The sequence below is a fragment of the Stegodyphus dumicola genome, chromosome 7 (genome assembly GCF_044657685.1).
Source record: "Stegodyphus dumicola isolate Sdum_Otavi_A_Nest chromosome 7, ASM4465768v1".
NCBI lineage: Eukaryota > Metazoa > Arthropoda > Arachnida > Araneae > Eresidae > Stegodyphus > Stegodyphus dumicola.
In genome coordinates, this window is record NC_140774.1 from 14,453,724 (window position 1) to 14,470,512 (window position 16,789).

General features: G+C 34.1%; 1 protein-coding gene across 1 annotated transcript in view; it reads left to right on the forward strand.

Annotated features, from left to right (window-relative positions):
- LOC118183305 (acetoacetyl-CoA synthetase-like) overlaps window positions 1-16,789 on the forward strand; it is a 73,942-nt gene that overhangs the window by 40,168 nt on the left and 16,985 nt on the right. Inside the window, exons 11-14 of the mRNA XM_085821352.1 lie at window positions 5,423-5,500; window positions 7,779-7,971; window positions 12,641-12,763; window positions 15,152-15,265. Coding sequence (XP_085677478.1) covers window positions 5,423-5,500; window positions 7,779-7,971; window positions 12,641-12,763; window positions 15,152-15,265 — 508 coding nt within the window. The remainder of the gene's footprint in view (window positions 1-5,422; window positions 5,501-7,778; window positions 7,972-12,640; window positions 12,764-15,151; window positions 15,266-16,789) is intronic.

Below are 16,789 nucleotides of genomic sequence, written 5' to 3' on the forward strand. Positions count from 1 at the left end.
GTACGTGACTGGGTAGCTTGCCGCGATGAATTATTAGGAGTATCAAATGAACTATTAAATGAATTTCGGACGAGAATGTCCAAAGTTACAAAAACGTTATTGCATATCAGATAGAAGAATTTAAACGAAACTCAGTTTGAGAGAAGTTATTTAGTCAACTGTGGTTACTGAAATTCAAATTAACGAAGTTTTTCTACTATATACAACTGTTTATTTACATCTAATTAATCATTTACAAAATAATGTAAAAGTAATAATGTGTTTTATTATTTATTAATAGAGAGAATATATTTATTCATCCAGAATCCACAGAATCAATAGCTCTCTGTGCATGTAATTAATTATGCAGAGTTCTGACTGGAACTGTGTTATTTCTAGAGAGGAATGCAAAATTAACACATAAAATATTTATTCAAAGCAACGGCAGAAGTAAAATGTATAATATCTACCTAATTATTCAGAAAATCTTAAATAAATAAGTAGCAAAAAACTTAGGAGCATTGCATATATTACCACAGGTAAAAGAATATGTATATTATGACATAGTTCCAACAGGAAGATATTTATCTCAAATTCTTACTTTTGGATCCTACTTAAATTGTGTTTCTGGACAACACACAAAGTGATATCAACAAAATTAATAATGGTTAAATATAGTGATTATATTTTACTTTTAAAATGCTAAAACGGATAGTTTAAGAAGATTAGAATTCATCTAGCATAATTTGTATAAGCCTTAATACACCTTCAGTACACTCACACATCCATGCTGAACATGTTTCACGTCCAAGCTGAATTGTAACGAATTATAGCCCAGAATGCTTTTATACAAAGCAAGAAATTTAAATATCCACAATAAAACAGATCTGTTTATTTTTTTTTTCATAATTCCATTTTTATTTTTATAGTTTATAATATCATATATTTATTGCATCATCATGTAGGATGCTTGTAGAAAAACGAATATAAGCTCACATAATTATAGAAGTATGCAACATCTTAATGAAGCAGTGAAGTGTTCCCTAAAACACTTCATAAGATGCGTATGCATTAAAAAGTGCCATGGTTTGGCTATCGCTTTACATCTCGGCATTATAGAACTCACTGTCACGACGTCCCTGCGAACGCTGCTCGGACTAAATGCCCGGATAGATTTTCAACAGGTTCAAAGTAGAAACGGAAGCGCTGACTCATCTCCCCTACGTTTCTACTCCGTCGAAGTGAGCGTTTACACTGTCAAGGTAATCGTAACGAGCGACTCGTTCCGAGCCGCTCTGACAGGTGTAAACTGACCTTGAGTCCGCACGGACTAACTCGTTGGGCTCTCACTAACTAACTCTCCGCGTACCAGCATGGTTTATATAGCTTTTGGCTTTGGGTTCGAGAACATTCTGGGCTAAACCAGTAAGAATTCGTTTCAGAAGGTTCTTCATCCGTCCATGGCATATCGCCAATTTTGTCGCCAAACAGTCGATTTCTCACCAAATATGGTAACCCTTCCATCCCTTGCCATTTTCTGGCAAACCTAAATCTGCTTTGCAAGGAGCTATCTTACCGCGCTTGGGCATTTCGTAACAATAACATAAATTGAAATTCAAATTTAAGTAAGATACCTGGAGGCCCTAAAAGTGATCTACTTAAACTGTTTCAATTATCTCAATTATTTAAAGGCGCGCTTTTAAATTCGGCTAGCAAAATGGCTAAAGCCGGAATAAACTTTATCAGACCTAGAGATAGGATGCATCACCAGTGTCTTCAGCTTATAGTTTTATTACATTTATTGTGCTAAAATAAATATACACAAGCAGTTTGTAAGCTTTCAAAGATTCATAACATGCTATTAACATTCTCATGAAGTTTTATTACTTTAGAAAAACGATCTTAAAAAAAAATTCAGCAAAGCACAAATATTTTAGTTTTAATAAATGTAAATAATAATATTACGAATTGGTTACGTGCCCATACTGAAGTTTGCTAGTATTTCCTAGAACAGAAATTCTGTGCTGATTCTGTGGAGAGATCTCGATTTTGAAAAAAATAATTATATTGATGCTTATTTTTTACAATAATTTGCACAGAAATTGTCGCTAGTTAATCTCTTAACATCAGAAACCTTTTTCGAAATATTTCTTTTATGGTGACGTGCAAATGTGTGTAGAACCCCTTAATAGCCTTCTTGATTTTAATATCCAATATATGGCTCAATTTATGCCATACGGAAGTGAAACCTTTTGTGTTTCATTTTTTATAAAGGTATATTTTTTTAATGTAATTGTAGGGATCGGAATAGTGTGTCAAAAGTAAGGCTTCGCAATTTTTAGGACATTTATTTTTTTCTTCCTTGTAGAAAGTAAAGAAATTAGTGCAACAGCGAAAAATTTCGGTTATCAAATTTCAATGGAAATATATAATTTGACTGTTCACGAATCCATTTTGACTATTTCTTTGCTTGACATCTGTACGTACGGAAATAATAAAGAACTCTTTATTCTAAAACGGATTATAAAATGGATCAAAATGGATTTTTTTTTTTTCGTGATGTCTGTACATACGTATATAGTAGCGTATCTCGCACAGCTCGAAAACGATTAAGCGTAGGATGCTGAATTTTGTCAATGGGACTACTATAACATCTAGCTGTGCTAATCCGTTTTTTATTGAATCCACAGTACCAAAAATATATACATGTATATTGTTGCGTTTTTCTTCTGACACCAGTTGTTACGTTATTTTCTTCACGGGTTCATGCAGATTTGGGGTGAATAACGGCGACACTTGATGAAGTACCGAAACACAATTTATTTAGCCAATATTAGTCAATATCAATCAGGAGAGCTCCAAAACACTTTTAACAGTCGTCGAAGAACTAATGTACACTCGCTGACACAATCAACGACACAGCCTTCAGGTTATCAGGCTAGAACGGTGGAGACAGCTTCACTGCAAAGCACCAGAGTACAGCTTTCGACTCTGCTTGGTCGTTCTCAGAACTCCACGTACTCTCGAGACTCTCCACGCTACAACTCGCGATGCACTCGACGTCACACATAGCACGGCTCCCGAATCTTCGGTTCAGTCGTTCCCGGAGCTCAACACTCTCTCTCGACGATGCACTAACAGCGATACACTAAGAGACTCTTTCGGTGCACTCGACGACCCAATTGGCACTCGCTGCCCGGCTGTCAACTCGATCGACTCCGCAGGGATTGACTCACTAGACGAGACACCAACTCAATACTAACTATCTCGTACTCTATGAGGCTCACTGATTCGCCCTCTCGACGAGGCACACCAACTGACTGCGGACCGGCAGGGTTTACATAGCATTCGGCTTGTGTTCTGGGGTAAACCGGTAAGAATTCGTCCCAAAAGGTTCTCCATCCGTCCATGGCATATCGCCAACTGTGTCGCCAAATGGGCGGTTTCTTTCCAAATGTGGCAACCATGTCTTCCCTTGCCATTTTATGGCAACCCTAAAGCTGCTTTGCGGGGAAGCTCTCTTACCGCGCCTGTACATTTCGTAGCAATATAGTATATAAATATATATGTGCTCACCCCCTTAACCAGTTTAAAGACTTGTCCAGCCTTTATTTTCGCACTTCCTCCATTTAAAACATTTTTGTAACTGGAACCGTATGTCTACGAACGACCGGATAAGGACTTTTGTAGACACGGTGTATCTAGGACTTATCGCCGTCGCCATTTCCCCGTGGCCGTTTCCTCGTGGCCGTTTCGCCGCCGTCGGATCGATTCGCCGTCAAGACATATTTTCCTTTACATGGCTGTATTACAAGGTGTGTTCGAAAAGTTCTGTGATTGGTCTCATAATTAAAGAACCGCGGCGGTTAGGATCTTGCACTCACGCAGACGCAGTGAGAGAAATGTCATCTAGAGCCATCTAACGGCCATTTTACGACAGATAAGAGGAAGAGCACGCTATGAGCAGTTTAACACAGTCAGTGTGAGAAAGATTGCCAGTGTGACATGGAGCAACGTATGAAGATAAAGTTTTGCTTCAAGTTAGGCAAAACGGCGACGGAGACACATGACATGTTAGTGAAAGTTTACGGTCAGGAAATCTGCTCCATGACAACGCCCGGCCGCACACTGCGATCCGTGTAACCCAATTCCTCGACAGGCACCAGGTTCGAGTTTTGGATCACCCTCCATATTCTCCAGATCTGGCTCCCGCGGACTTCTTCCTGTTTCCTCGCCTCAAAGGATTTCTGAAAGGCCAACACTTCTCCGACATTAGTGAGATCTAACAACGTGTGACAACGGTGCTTCGAGCCATACCGAAAGAAGCGTTTGCAGACAGTTTCCAACAGACAGCTTCCGATGTCAAAAGTGTATTGTTGCTAATGGCGAATACTTTGAAGGCCTGTAAAGCTATTTTGCTTGTTTCTCTTGTTTCCTTTTTTATGGTAAAATTCACCGAACTTTTCGAACACACCTTGTATATCTTGCCGTATTATACTCGTATTACGTTTATTTATTTTAATAATTCTGCTTACCTTTTGTATACTTAATAAAGGTTGCTTGTAACATATATAGTTATTTACAAGTATGAGATATAAAGAAATTACACATAGTTAGTTGGAAAATTATGTGAGTCCCAAAGAGAACTGGGGCTAAACTTATGATATAACAGAAGTTATATTATCGATTTTAAAATTATTCGGGTGCAATATTTATATAATTTGCCAAAATTTCTTGAAATTTTAATCGGCTAATTCAGAGAAATCGCTCGGACAAGCAGGAAATTCACATTTTTATAAAATTTGAATGCAAAACGGAATTACTTTAGAATCTTGTCAGCACATTAATTACTCTCTTAAAATTAATATGTCATGTGCAACGGTGTATTTGTATAACACTGTACAGAAAAACATTTTATATAAAACGTTTGTTAAATTAAATAAAATTATTAAACCGAACAGAGTTATTAATTTAAACCAACTTAATATAATACGACAAGATATAATACATACGTTTAAAGAAAAATATATCTTGACGGTGAAACGCCCCAACGGCGAAACGGCCCACGCCGAATAGTCCCATTCTCGTGTTTATATCTAGATTTGTAAGGCGAGTTTGCGGTTTATATTTATATTAGTAAGTCAAGTATGGCAACACTTAGATATCACCTTCATCTTAGATACAAACACTATTGAAGTTTCCTTTTAACCAATAGCTTTTGTGACCGAAACACATGGGATTTTAATTTTAAATGAACTTATTGAATCTAAGTTATTCCAACTGACAAATGAAATTATGGTTTATGTAGCGCATTTTAACGATATTTACCTGCAAAATATTTTAACATTAATTTTGATATTGTTGGCTTTCTGACCATAATATCGTTTCAATTTTACTTGCAGGTTAATTTCGATTTTTTTTTTTTTTTTTTTTTTTTTTTTAGGTGATGATCACTCATTTCAAAAACATTGCTCTTCATTACAATTTGAGAAGCGGAGACGTCGCTTTGTCACCATATCCGGTAATTTCGTTTTATTGTAATTTAAACCTAAAAGAACTTCCAATTTAAATTGAAATCATAAAGATCAGGTAATTTTATAATTCTGTTGTCAATCTATTTTGATTAATTCGAAATTTTTTTATTATTTGCTGAAAAAATTTGTTTAATTGGATCAAATTTAATAGTGTTTATTAAATTATCAAAGAATCTTAACGCTAAAAGGAAAGAGTTTTCAATAGTTTAAACATGAATCCAGATTGATCAAAATCTATCTTTAGCTCATCAGTTGATATTCTATAATATAACGGAATAAAGGTATATATTATCCATCGACCATTGGTAAAGCCTTGTGTTGCCACTGTAAGAGTAAGATATATTTCAGATTTAATAAGAAAACTCTAAGCCGTAAAGGAAGAGTTTTCCCTCTCGCAGTATAATAGTCTTTCGGACTTAAAAAAAAAAAAAAAAAAAAAAAAAAAAAAACTACTATTTAAAAGAAATATGAAAACTATCCAAATTAAACATTTTTTTTTTACTTTTACGCGGCAGTGTTTGGTCATCCATTAAAGTATAAGCTATTTAAATATTTTTCACATTTATAATTAATTATATAAACTAAGATTTTTAAAAGCAATAAACGAAGACCCATTTTAGATATTATTAATCACTAACTTTACCAATGAAAATAACTTAGCAGGTTTCATTAAATATTCTACATGTATGAAGACGTATGTCCGTTTGTTTGTGTGTGAGTATGTAGTTCATATGAGTCTACAATTTCTCTCCGATCTTGAGAAAATTTTTTCACGCTTGATCTTCAAAACAATAAGATTATTATCTACACGAAAACACATTCCACGACGCCTACAATTGAAGCATTTATATTAGAACGCTGAGTTCACGTTACCTGTCTTAAGATCATGCCTTCTTTGTTACGTTCCTGTTTTCAGTGGAAGTCATAATTGCTAAACAAAGATTTTTTTTTCAGAAAATAAATATCAATATTTTTACACAGTTTTAATTTTAAAATCATGTCACCCAACTTAAGTTCACTTCACGGTCGCTATCACTTCTTATTATAACATTTAGATGGCGCTGCCTTCGTTTATTGTTTAAAATAGTTAATTTTCAGAATAGTATAGAACCTTTAACACCAAATTAACTGGGCTTTCTATCAGGCATTATAAAATAATTTCAAAACCCTGAAGAAATCGGCCAAAGCAGATGATGATTTTCGGAAAGCTCATTTCTGAAAGAAGATGTAGCCGATAACAAAGCAAGTACAAGTTCTTACTAAAACTGTTACATCGCGTCGTGTTAGTTATTCAATTTTGTCTACAGTTTTACTTTGGTAAAATTTTGCACAAGTTCACGTTGAACCAAAATAAGAGGAAAATATCGGCTTGGCTGGGATTTCGATAACACTGCCCCCATGCCCCTAATAAAGCCTCCCCCCTTTCTTTGCACAAAGCCAGTGCAATGCCGAGAACTTCAGTTAATGTTTTATATAAAGATATATTTTGTAAAGAAAATCAAGATATATTTTGTAAAGAAAATTAAGATAAATTTTCTAAAATGTTGAGCTAAATTTTGTAAAAGTTAAGATAAGTTTTACAGAACTATAAAATTAAGACGGACTAAATATTTAACATTTAAAAACTGAAATTTAGTTAAGAAAATTATCATCAACATTTCTATTATTTAATTTAATACAGTCAAACTATCATTAAAGGACACTTTAATTTTTCACTTTAATGGGCATACCTCTTTAATGGATAAATCCTTAATCCTCAGATCGAAGAAATAAGAGAAGAACACGTTCCCATTGAATGGACGTTCTCTGATAACGGACAAATGCCTCGGTCCCATGAGCGTCATGTAGCTAATATTTTATTTTAGTTTGAAAAGTTTATAATCTAAAACTTACGACTTAGAGATTAACACAGTTCTTATACAGATAATATGCAATTTTACAAGTAAATTAGCTGTGATTGTGTAATGAGAAAAAATAACAGCCGAAACTCTGTAAACGGACTGTCCACTTTAGCGAACACTGCTGTTAATAGACGAAAGCTTTGATTTCATGGCTGTCCTCTAACATGAGATTATAGACGGTAAAAAAATTGGTAAGTTAAAAACAAATCAAACTACTAAAAAATATTTATTTTCATTATTGCGTGTGATGAAGTTCTTCATTACGTATTACTTTTTACAATGTGCTTCAAAATATAACCTAAAGTAAATAATTTAATTTATACTTGTTATATAAAATATGATTATGTCCTTTTCTTTATTTTAGATGGGATGGACTATTTGGGGAAGTCTAATACCTTGCATTGCACTAGGAGTCAAACTCATTCTGTATTGCGGTAGCCCTTATTATGTAAAGGACGGACGTAACATATGGGACATCTTCTCTCAGTACAAAGTTAAATATGCCCTTCTTGTTACCAGTATTTTAGATAAACTAGAGAAACTTCAGATTGTGCCACGTAAGTCAGAAATAAGTTCTCATACAAAAATTTAAACACTTTTTCATAGAATAATTTTGCTTTTTTTATAATATCATTAATGTCCATAAATGTGTTCTACAAGATTTTCTGAAGAAATTCGGATATTATTAAAATACTTTCAATACTTGAAGCAGAAGCTGACGTTAGCTGTTTACTATCTTAATGATATATAGATACCCGACATCGCTAAATACCATAATCCCACGCGTATTTTAATTTTACTTTTACTAATTTTATCGTCTCAAAATCAATAGAGGAAACAGCGGGGTTAAATAACAATAAAAGAAAAGAGTCAGGAATAAACTACATGTAACTATCACAGTACTATTTCTAGCTGCCCATCCAGGATAGTGGATAGAGACTCTGACTGCCTTACTGAAGGACCCTGGTTCGAATCTCGGAGAAGGCATGATGTTTGTAAATGTATGGTGTATGTGCGGCATGGGGACACTTAAACTATGCGGCGATCCCAAAGTCTTCTCGAGAGGTTGTTTGTTTGAGAAGAGATGTGGAAGACCCTCGGACCGTCTACCCGGGTGCTCTTCATCAAAATCAGGGGCGGAACAGAGCAAAGTCCTATGTCATCTGTATGATAACCAAGGCTGTTGCCAACGACAAGCACAATCTTGCCGCCTTGCCATCATGAACTGATTCCTCGCCACTAAGATTATACAGGCTAGAGTAGACACAGCAACAACAGTACGTATCATTTCTTTAAAAGAAACCTGCATTATAATAAAAGTACATAGAGATATTAACATTACAATATCTAATGAGACATCTTCATTTCTACTTCCCTATAATGTAAATCGCTCTCGTTCCTGTTGTTATCTTCTCCACCTTTTACGCCTCAAATTATCCATAAAAATTAAAGACGGTAAATCTGAAGCTGACTCGAAGAAATCGTAGACTTCGTATTTGGGTTGTTTCTTCTGTTAGGCTTGGATAAAGTTCAACCAGCATAAAGTTAGAACTTTAAAGGCTGGTGTAAAGGAAAGGTTCGGGGTGACATTCGCACGTAGTTTGCGTCGGATAGTCTTTGTCAGTAAGAGAAAACAATCATTACATGGACGAATTAATTTTAATATCAAGGAAGTTTGCTGTCTGAACGCATTGAGAAAAAAGAGAATAACGCAAATATTTTTAAAATTTTCAGAACCTGCAGCTAAAATACTTGGGCGGTGGAGAGGTAAGCGAGGGATAACGGTAATACTTTAGCGTAAAATCAAGTGCACTACCTTATAGAACATAGCACTTTGTTCTCGGACTTGGAAAAAAACTTGAAATTTTACATGTTAAAAAATAGATATATTATTTTGTTTAATGATTTTAGGGTCTTCATTAAAAAAATTGATTTTATCAAGCAAAATGTTTGGCTTTCATTCCCTAAAATACGTGAAATCGTATTCGAGAATCCGCATAACTTTAAATAATCCAGTAGTTAGGAGGAATCTTTCCTCTTAACTCTCAAAGTGAGATGATTAAATGTTACCTCGAGGTTCGTCTGTTTATGAGGAGGGAGGCCTTGGTAGAGAAATTTCTAGGGCAATTTTAGCTCATATAGACATTACGCATTAGGAAAATCCCGAAAACGTCCATGTAGTCAGCCTCTCCGCCGGAATTCGAACCCCGGACCGCACTACCAGTGTTCAGCTTCAGGGTTAACTCTTATTGTAAACCGTTCTTCTATATCTGCTGAATGATTTACGGTACTAATTTTTAAATGTCGCTTAATTTTTCGATGAATAAATCTGCAATTCCTTGATGTTATCTTGGAATGTGTTCCAAATTCCAGTGCATTCGTAACAGTTCCATGCAGTTTGCATCGTTTTATTGAACCCAAAGGTAGTTAAATGTTTTGCACCAAGGTATTTTTGTAGATATTTCGAATACCAGAAGTGTGATTGGTATTAAGGTATTTCGAATACTTTTACCATTTTTCAAAAAGCTGAATTATTAAATTTCTCATAGAGTTAGCCGTTAATTTGTAGCGACTTGCCGCTTCACTTCAGATATGAAACTAATTAACATATTTTGCTAAAATAAGTGAAAATTTCCAAATACAGACGACAATTCTTGTGATGTATTTCATTTTATTCTTCATTTTAAAACAGAAACAAAAATCATAACAAGAAACATTGTCCTCTAAAATATCTCAATTAAAATTCGGAGTGTCCGAATTATTATATAAGTTACTGCTTAAAACTTTTTGAACAAATTATTTTATTGGAAGTAATAATTTATTTTGACGATATTTGGAAGTAATAATATATTTTGACGATATTTACTTTATAACAATCAAGGCCTAAAGTATAGTAAAAATATCATATATGAAAAAAAATTGAAGTATAGAAGAAATTAGCTAAAAATGGAAATGAAAGGGAATTATTTGTTATTCCTCAAAAGTATAGGGTTCAAATGCAGAACTATACATCTTTGATACAGAACCAAATAACTAATAGTGCTATAACTCACGGTAATTTGGTCAATACTCACCTTCCTAAAGGTCAAGCTTCTCTCAATGCTTCACAAAAGTCTGATAAGCAATCTAAACGTTCATCTCCTGATGAGAAAACTGAAGTTATTGATATGGAAGTTGCCTAACCTTATTTACCTGCTGATTCATCTTCTGTGGATAGTAGGTATGATTATTCCCCCACAAGATACCCAGTTCCTTCTTCTTCATAAAGCAAAGATGTATTTGACAGTTTGTTAACAGCAGATCAAAGAACTTCTGAGAAAAGAACTCATGAAGGTGCTTCTAAAGCTAAGAAATTAAAAATACATTCAGAATCTATGCACGCGTCAGAAAACTTAGCAGAGAGGCACAAACATGATAAAGGATACTCAAAGTTGCCACATTCAATGAGAATGCAAGCAGCGGATAAGAGCAAAAGTTCATCTCGCAAAGAGAAAAAACTATCTGACAAGAAAAAACTGACAAAATTAAACGATTCTCAGTTAAAAGCTCTACATGAATTGCCAAGTTCTGGAGTTGAGATGCAAGTCAAGGAGAAGGTTTTAAAGGAATTAAACAGACAGGGGCGAGTTGTTGAAGCAGAAGCCTCAATTGCACTCACTTGATTTCAATAAAAAGCTTATTTTGCAAATTGATGTTTCAAACTCTGGTATGGGTGTCATTTTAGCTCAAAAAGATGAACGAGGCAATGAACATACAGTATTACATCTCAGTAAAACGTTTGCAGAAACTGAAACAAAGTACTCTACCACAGAAAAGGAATGCGTCGCCATAATTTTTGCTGCAATGTTATTTAGACCGGTATACTAAATTCCTCATCATGATCGATTATAATCCCCTAGTTTGGCTCAAAAATAATTTGAGTCTAAATCCACGACTTATGAGATAGGCACTGGTACTACAACCCTACAATTACACGATCGTTCATCGAAGTGGTAAAAACCATAAAAATGTAGACGCATTAAGTCGTACTCCCTGGCATGATTAAATAATGTATTTCCCTATTATTGATTAAATAATGTATTTCCCTAGATAAAAAATATTTTGTTCTTTCCTCTTCCTTACTATATATTACTGTATATTATTATATTATATGTAGTATTTCAATTATGTAGTGTGTTGATGTTTTGTTATTTTGAAAAAAAAAACTGTAAACTTTAATTTTTAAAAATATAAATTAAAGTTTATCTGGAGGAGGGAGAGGTTGTAATATCTTGTTATTAACAAATAACTATATTAATTATTGAAGGGCAACGCCATATTTCTCTGTTGCTCAGCAACAGAAGAAATTGTTTAAAACGAGAATTCTGAAGTTTGACCAGCTAGAAGAAGCATGAAAAATTTGTAACTAAAAGACTGTATTCAAATTATCTATCTCCGTAAACTAAAAATAAAATTTATGTTTCACTTATAAGATTATCTGTTATTTTGTCAATTACTGCAAAATACATTACAACACTTTCCGTCAGACATTCAAGCCGGGTACTACGTGGCCATCCACCCGCAGAACCAGGCCCAGGAGTTCAAACCCTGTCCTTTCAACCTTGGATAGGATGGATTTTGTCACCTACCAGCCACACAGGCTGCCCGTCGCCCAAAGACATTGCCCAGCAAACTCGGGGCGCCATCCCTAGGCAGCAACCCGGAACGCAACACCGGCGTACTAGAACCTCAAGCTCTATTAACTGCCAGAGCCACAGGCTGGCCGATAACCGATCTTTCCGAAGCCATTAGATATACCAGGTTCGTTATTTGTATACCCCAGTGGCCGAGGCTGTATAGGTACCGATCCTAGCCATTAGCTTCGCAGACTTTTCTACATCGATCCCCGAAGGAGAGAGGATGCTGGTGGGGCAAGAGATGTAGGAGATCCTTGGACTCGACCTCCCGGGCCGCTTTCTTTCAAAATTAGGGGCGAAACTAAACTACAGTCAGTCTGTCACCTATATGGTGTGCAAGGCTCTCGCCAAGTGCAGCCACATTTGACTCCATGCCGACCATTGTCAGAAAGTGAGATTGGTAACAGCGACAACTAATGAGTACTGCAGAGTAACCAGTTGATTATTAAATGCATGTTATTTATAAATATATATATTGTTGTTAGATATTTGAAGTGAATTTAACTGTTATTTCTGCACGCAAATATAACAAATTGCTTATGCTTTTCAGGTCCAGAGTTAAATTTAGAGCACTACCAGGTTCAACTTACCGCAGGAAGTCCTGCCAAAATGCAAAATTTTCATTTCATCCATGATAAGGTTAAAAAGGATGTATTTTTCGGCAGTCAATATGGTATGTTGAATAGAAAATTTGATTTAAAATAAAAAATAAATAACAAAAAATTAAAAAAAAAAAACTTCATAGATTCAGAAGAAAAATTCCTCACCTCGTATTTAAATCAATAGTACTTCCATATAGATCGTTTATCTGTTCCAAATCCTTGCACATACATCAAACTGGACGCATACCGAGTAAAATTTTCCAATAAGGAATAAAAGAAAAGTAATTAATCCGCTCTTATAAAGAATTATATTATTATTATTATAACACTGTTTCGCACTAAACTGTAAATGCTGTGGTTGAAATATATACTGCACGTTAAGGACGTCCTGCACATGATACTATACAGAAATGTTTTTCTGCTTTCACAATGCTCTAATGCCATTGTTCGGTAATCGATTTCGTTAATTGACCTATGCGAACAAATTTCAAAAATACAATTGTTCGAAAGCAATTGTATGTAGTAATTGTCCACAGCGTTACCGGATTGGATAGCGTCTTTGTTTTTGACAATCGTAGATTCCATCGTACTCGGCATACTGTATAATAGCCGTGTTCCACAAACCCCTGCCATTTTCAAACTTTTCAACGGTCTGTTGTTTTACCTCCATAGTGATTCTAGCCATTTTCTTCGTTGATTGACTCTCCTTACTATCTTTTCTAAAACTCATTGTTAAGGAATTTACGAAAAAGAAAAGAAACATTGGTGAAAACAAACTTCTGCATTTTCTTAGTTAAATTTCTGTGAAAACCCCAAATTAAGTAATTTAAATTCCATTGCAATTTTGAATATTTTGCGGGCAGCAAATGCATTTCAATTATGTATTTGTTACAAATATGTTCTTGCAAAGAACTTGCAAGTTTAGTTCTTGCAAGTCTAGATTATTTTCAGCATTATTAAAAATTAACGTAAATAATACACTCGAAAACTTAAAAAGAAAGACACTGGGTTATCACTATTAGTCTCATCTGGAAAATTTTCATAATTTTTTATGCTTAAATTAAAGTTAGTTATTTAATGATTGATTAAACATTGTATAGAATTATTTGAAATAAATATCATTCTGTAAATTTAATATTTAGCTGTCAGTATATTTGAATTACAAACTGTAAATAATAAAAATGTCTCGCAGGTACCACATATTTTTTTAAGATTTTAGATGGGAAATAAATATAAATTTGGATTTTTTTGCTCTTTACGATATTATCATTGCTGTTGTTAATATTATTATTATCATTAATATTATTGCTGTGTGTTTTTATAAACAGTTAATGAGAAATTAAAAATTTATTTAAAATGTTTTTATTAGCCCTAAGACATTAGCATAAAAGAGCTATTAATTTCGTTTTGGAATTTTTCGCTGGTTCACTATAAACATCGTTTCACTTTTCAAATTGTTGCCACCAAATATTAGAGCCTTGAATTATAATTAAAGAAAATAAATAGGGAAGCATCTGCATGAATGTATGTATGTTTCTGGCACTGATAACCAACGGTACTCAGAGTTATCAAATTTTGAATAATATAGTCCTCCACGTGAAAATGGGCCCCTGGAAGCCCTAATTTGGAATTTGTTTTATTATCTATTTCATATTTTGTAAAAAAAACTGACGAATTTTATATTAATATCAGCGATTTCAAAGCGAGCAATGGCAACATTGTACGGAAGGAAAAAAAACCGCTTTTATCTCCAACGCGCTAGACTTTGTATCAGAAATTCTAAAGTTATGCTCTTTTTAAATATTTTGCGATATAGCTGTTAAATTTTTAATGTGATTTAAGTGCGAAGAACATGATATTTAATAAGTAAAGTTAACACAAAAAATTTTAAAAATCTGGAAGCTTTCAGATTTTATTTTAAGTTTAAAGTAAGTTATTTAATAATTCATTAAACACTATAGAAATATTTGAAATAAATACCACGCTGAAAATTTAATATTTGTCTGTCAATATATTTGAATTAAAAACTCTTGCAGTCACTAAAATTCTCAGATGGAAATATATATATAAATTTTGATTTTTTTTCCTCTTTACGATATTATTATCATTGTTAATGTATGTTTTGATAAACACGTAAAGCGAAATTTAAAATCCTTTGTATTTTATTAAAACTTTTCCTTTTGGTAAACAATATCTGACCAGTTAGCTATTTTCAGATTTTGCATTTTGCCTGTGTGCAATTGGAGTTCGAAGGTACTGACTACGAGTAATGTTTACAAAACACTGATATTCATCATATTGTATCCCTTCATTTTGACTAAAGTCATTTTTATGTGACATGGATGCTGTAAGGGCTTGTATTTTAAATTGAATCTCCAACCTTCATGCTTAGTTTCACAGCCCCAGCATATCCGATTTTAATATCTGTAACATAGTTTAAATTTTCTGCTTTATCTTAGGATCCACAGAATCGTTCGGATGTATCTCAGGATTCGACTTAAACTTACCTTCTTATGCTGGAGAAATTCAAGCCCCTGCTCTTGGAATGGATGTCCGATGTGTTGACAAAAATGGTAAGACCTCATTATATTGTCTCTTGCCCAGCACCACCGGGCTACAAATCAAAAATCGAATTCGTTTCAACCAAAATAGCCCCCAATCTTCCTCAGCTGGTGGTTTAGGTTTCTTTGAAGTTCACCGTACCTTATGTTAGAAAAAGCGAAAGGAAATATATATATGTATATATAAAATGTGTCGCGTAGATGCATTCGGCTGATCAATGCATTTTAATTTTTAACAGTGTTTAATATTATTCAACTATGTTTATCAATGTTTGACAATGTTTCTACCCGAAATATTGAACGCAGTAACGTTTTTTATTCATTATATGAACTGATTTTATGTTTACTTCTTGTTTTTGGGCAAAGTTTGAGTTATGCTGTAAACTAAAACTATAAAATAATTAAACTGCCTTTTCTTAAACTTAATTTAAAACTACTTATATATTATTCAACTTTTTTAAATTTCATTTAAGCTTATCAAATGGCTTTATATCTAAAATTATCTTTAAATCTCAAAATATATAGATAAATTAAAAGCTCGATTTATTTTCTCCTTTTTAATTCTTCTGTTCTCATTCTCATGCGAATCATTAAGTAGTTTCAAGCATTTGTTTATTCGATTTGTTAGAGAATTGGAGTCTTGTTAGTTTATAATAATCTCTCTGCTTTACCCAGCGAATCATATTTGAAGCCACAGTCTACAAACAGATTATTTCTAATTCTATTTTTCTTTTCTAGATGGCACCACTTACTCTTTCTGAACATCACTTTTCCTTTCTTTCTTCTGCCTATGCAAGATTTGCCTATGTTGCTAGGTTAAACTTTTAAGAGCTCGCAATAGTCTATTAAATCTTGCTCATCAAGCTCCTCTCCTGACTTTAATTTAGCATCAATTTGATTAATTAACTGGGTTGCTAATTTTCGAACTTTTCTTCTTTTAGCTTTTGCTAGTTCTAACGCTGCCATTTTCTTAATATAGTACAACAGAAATACATCCAAGGATCAAAAATAAAATCAAAAATAAATATAAAATGAGAGCCTACCTTTTATTTCCTTCCGGGCATGATTTAGTAATCCAAAATATAATGGCCTAGTAATCCCGGAATTTTTTCGCTGACGATGCACTATGTGGCGTTTTTACTAATCCAAAATTTGTAAGTACCTTGGTGGTTCAGTTTGTACGTAAAGCTCAGTTTTGAACACAACAACAAATAAATCTATTTACATGATTACTAAAATAAAGTGTAGTATTAATTGTGCCGTTAATTATTAGAGCCGGCGACTCCCTTATCAGCAAGGCGGCCCACCAGCGGTCGAGCGGTAAAGAAGCTGAACACTGGTAGTTCGGTCCGAGGTTCGAATCCCGCCAACGGCCTGGCTGCATGGGCGTTTTCGTAGTTTTCCCCATGTGTAACGTGTATAGGAGCCAGTTTCCCTTAGAAAGTCCTCCACGAAGACATCCCTCCCTTTAGGCAGATAGCCCTCGTGTGCTTTGCCATAATTGAAGAATTCCAATTCACTCCCTTACCAGCATTC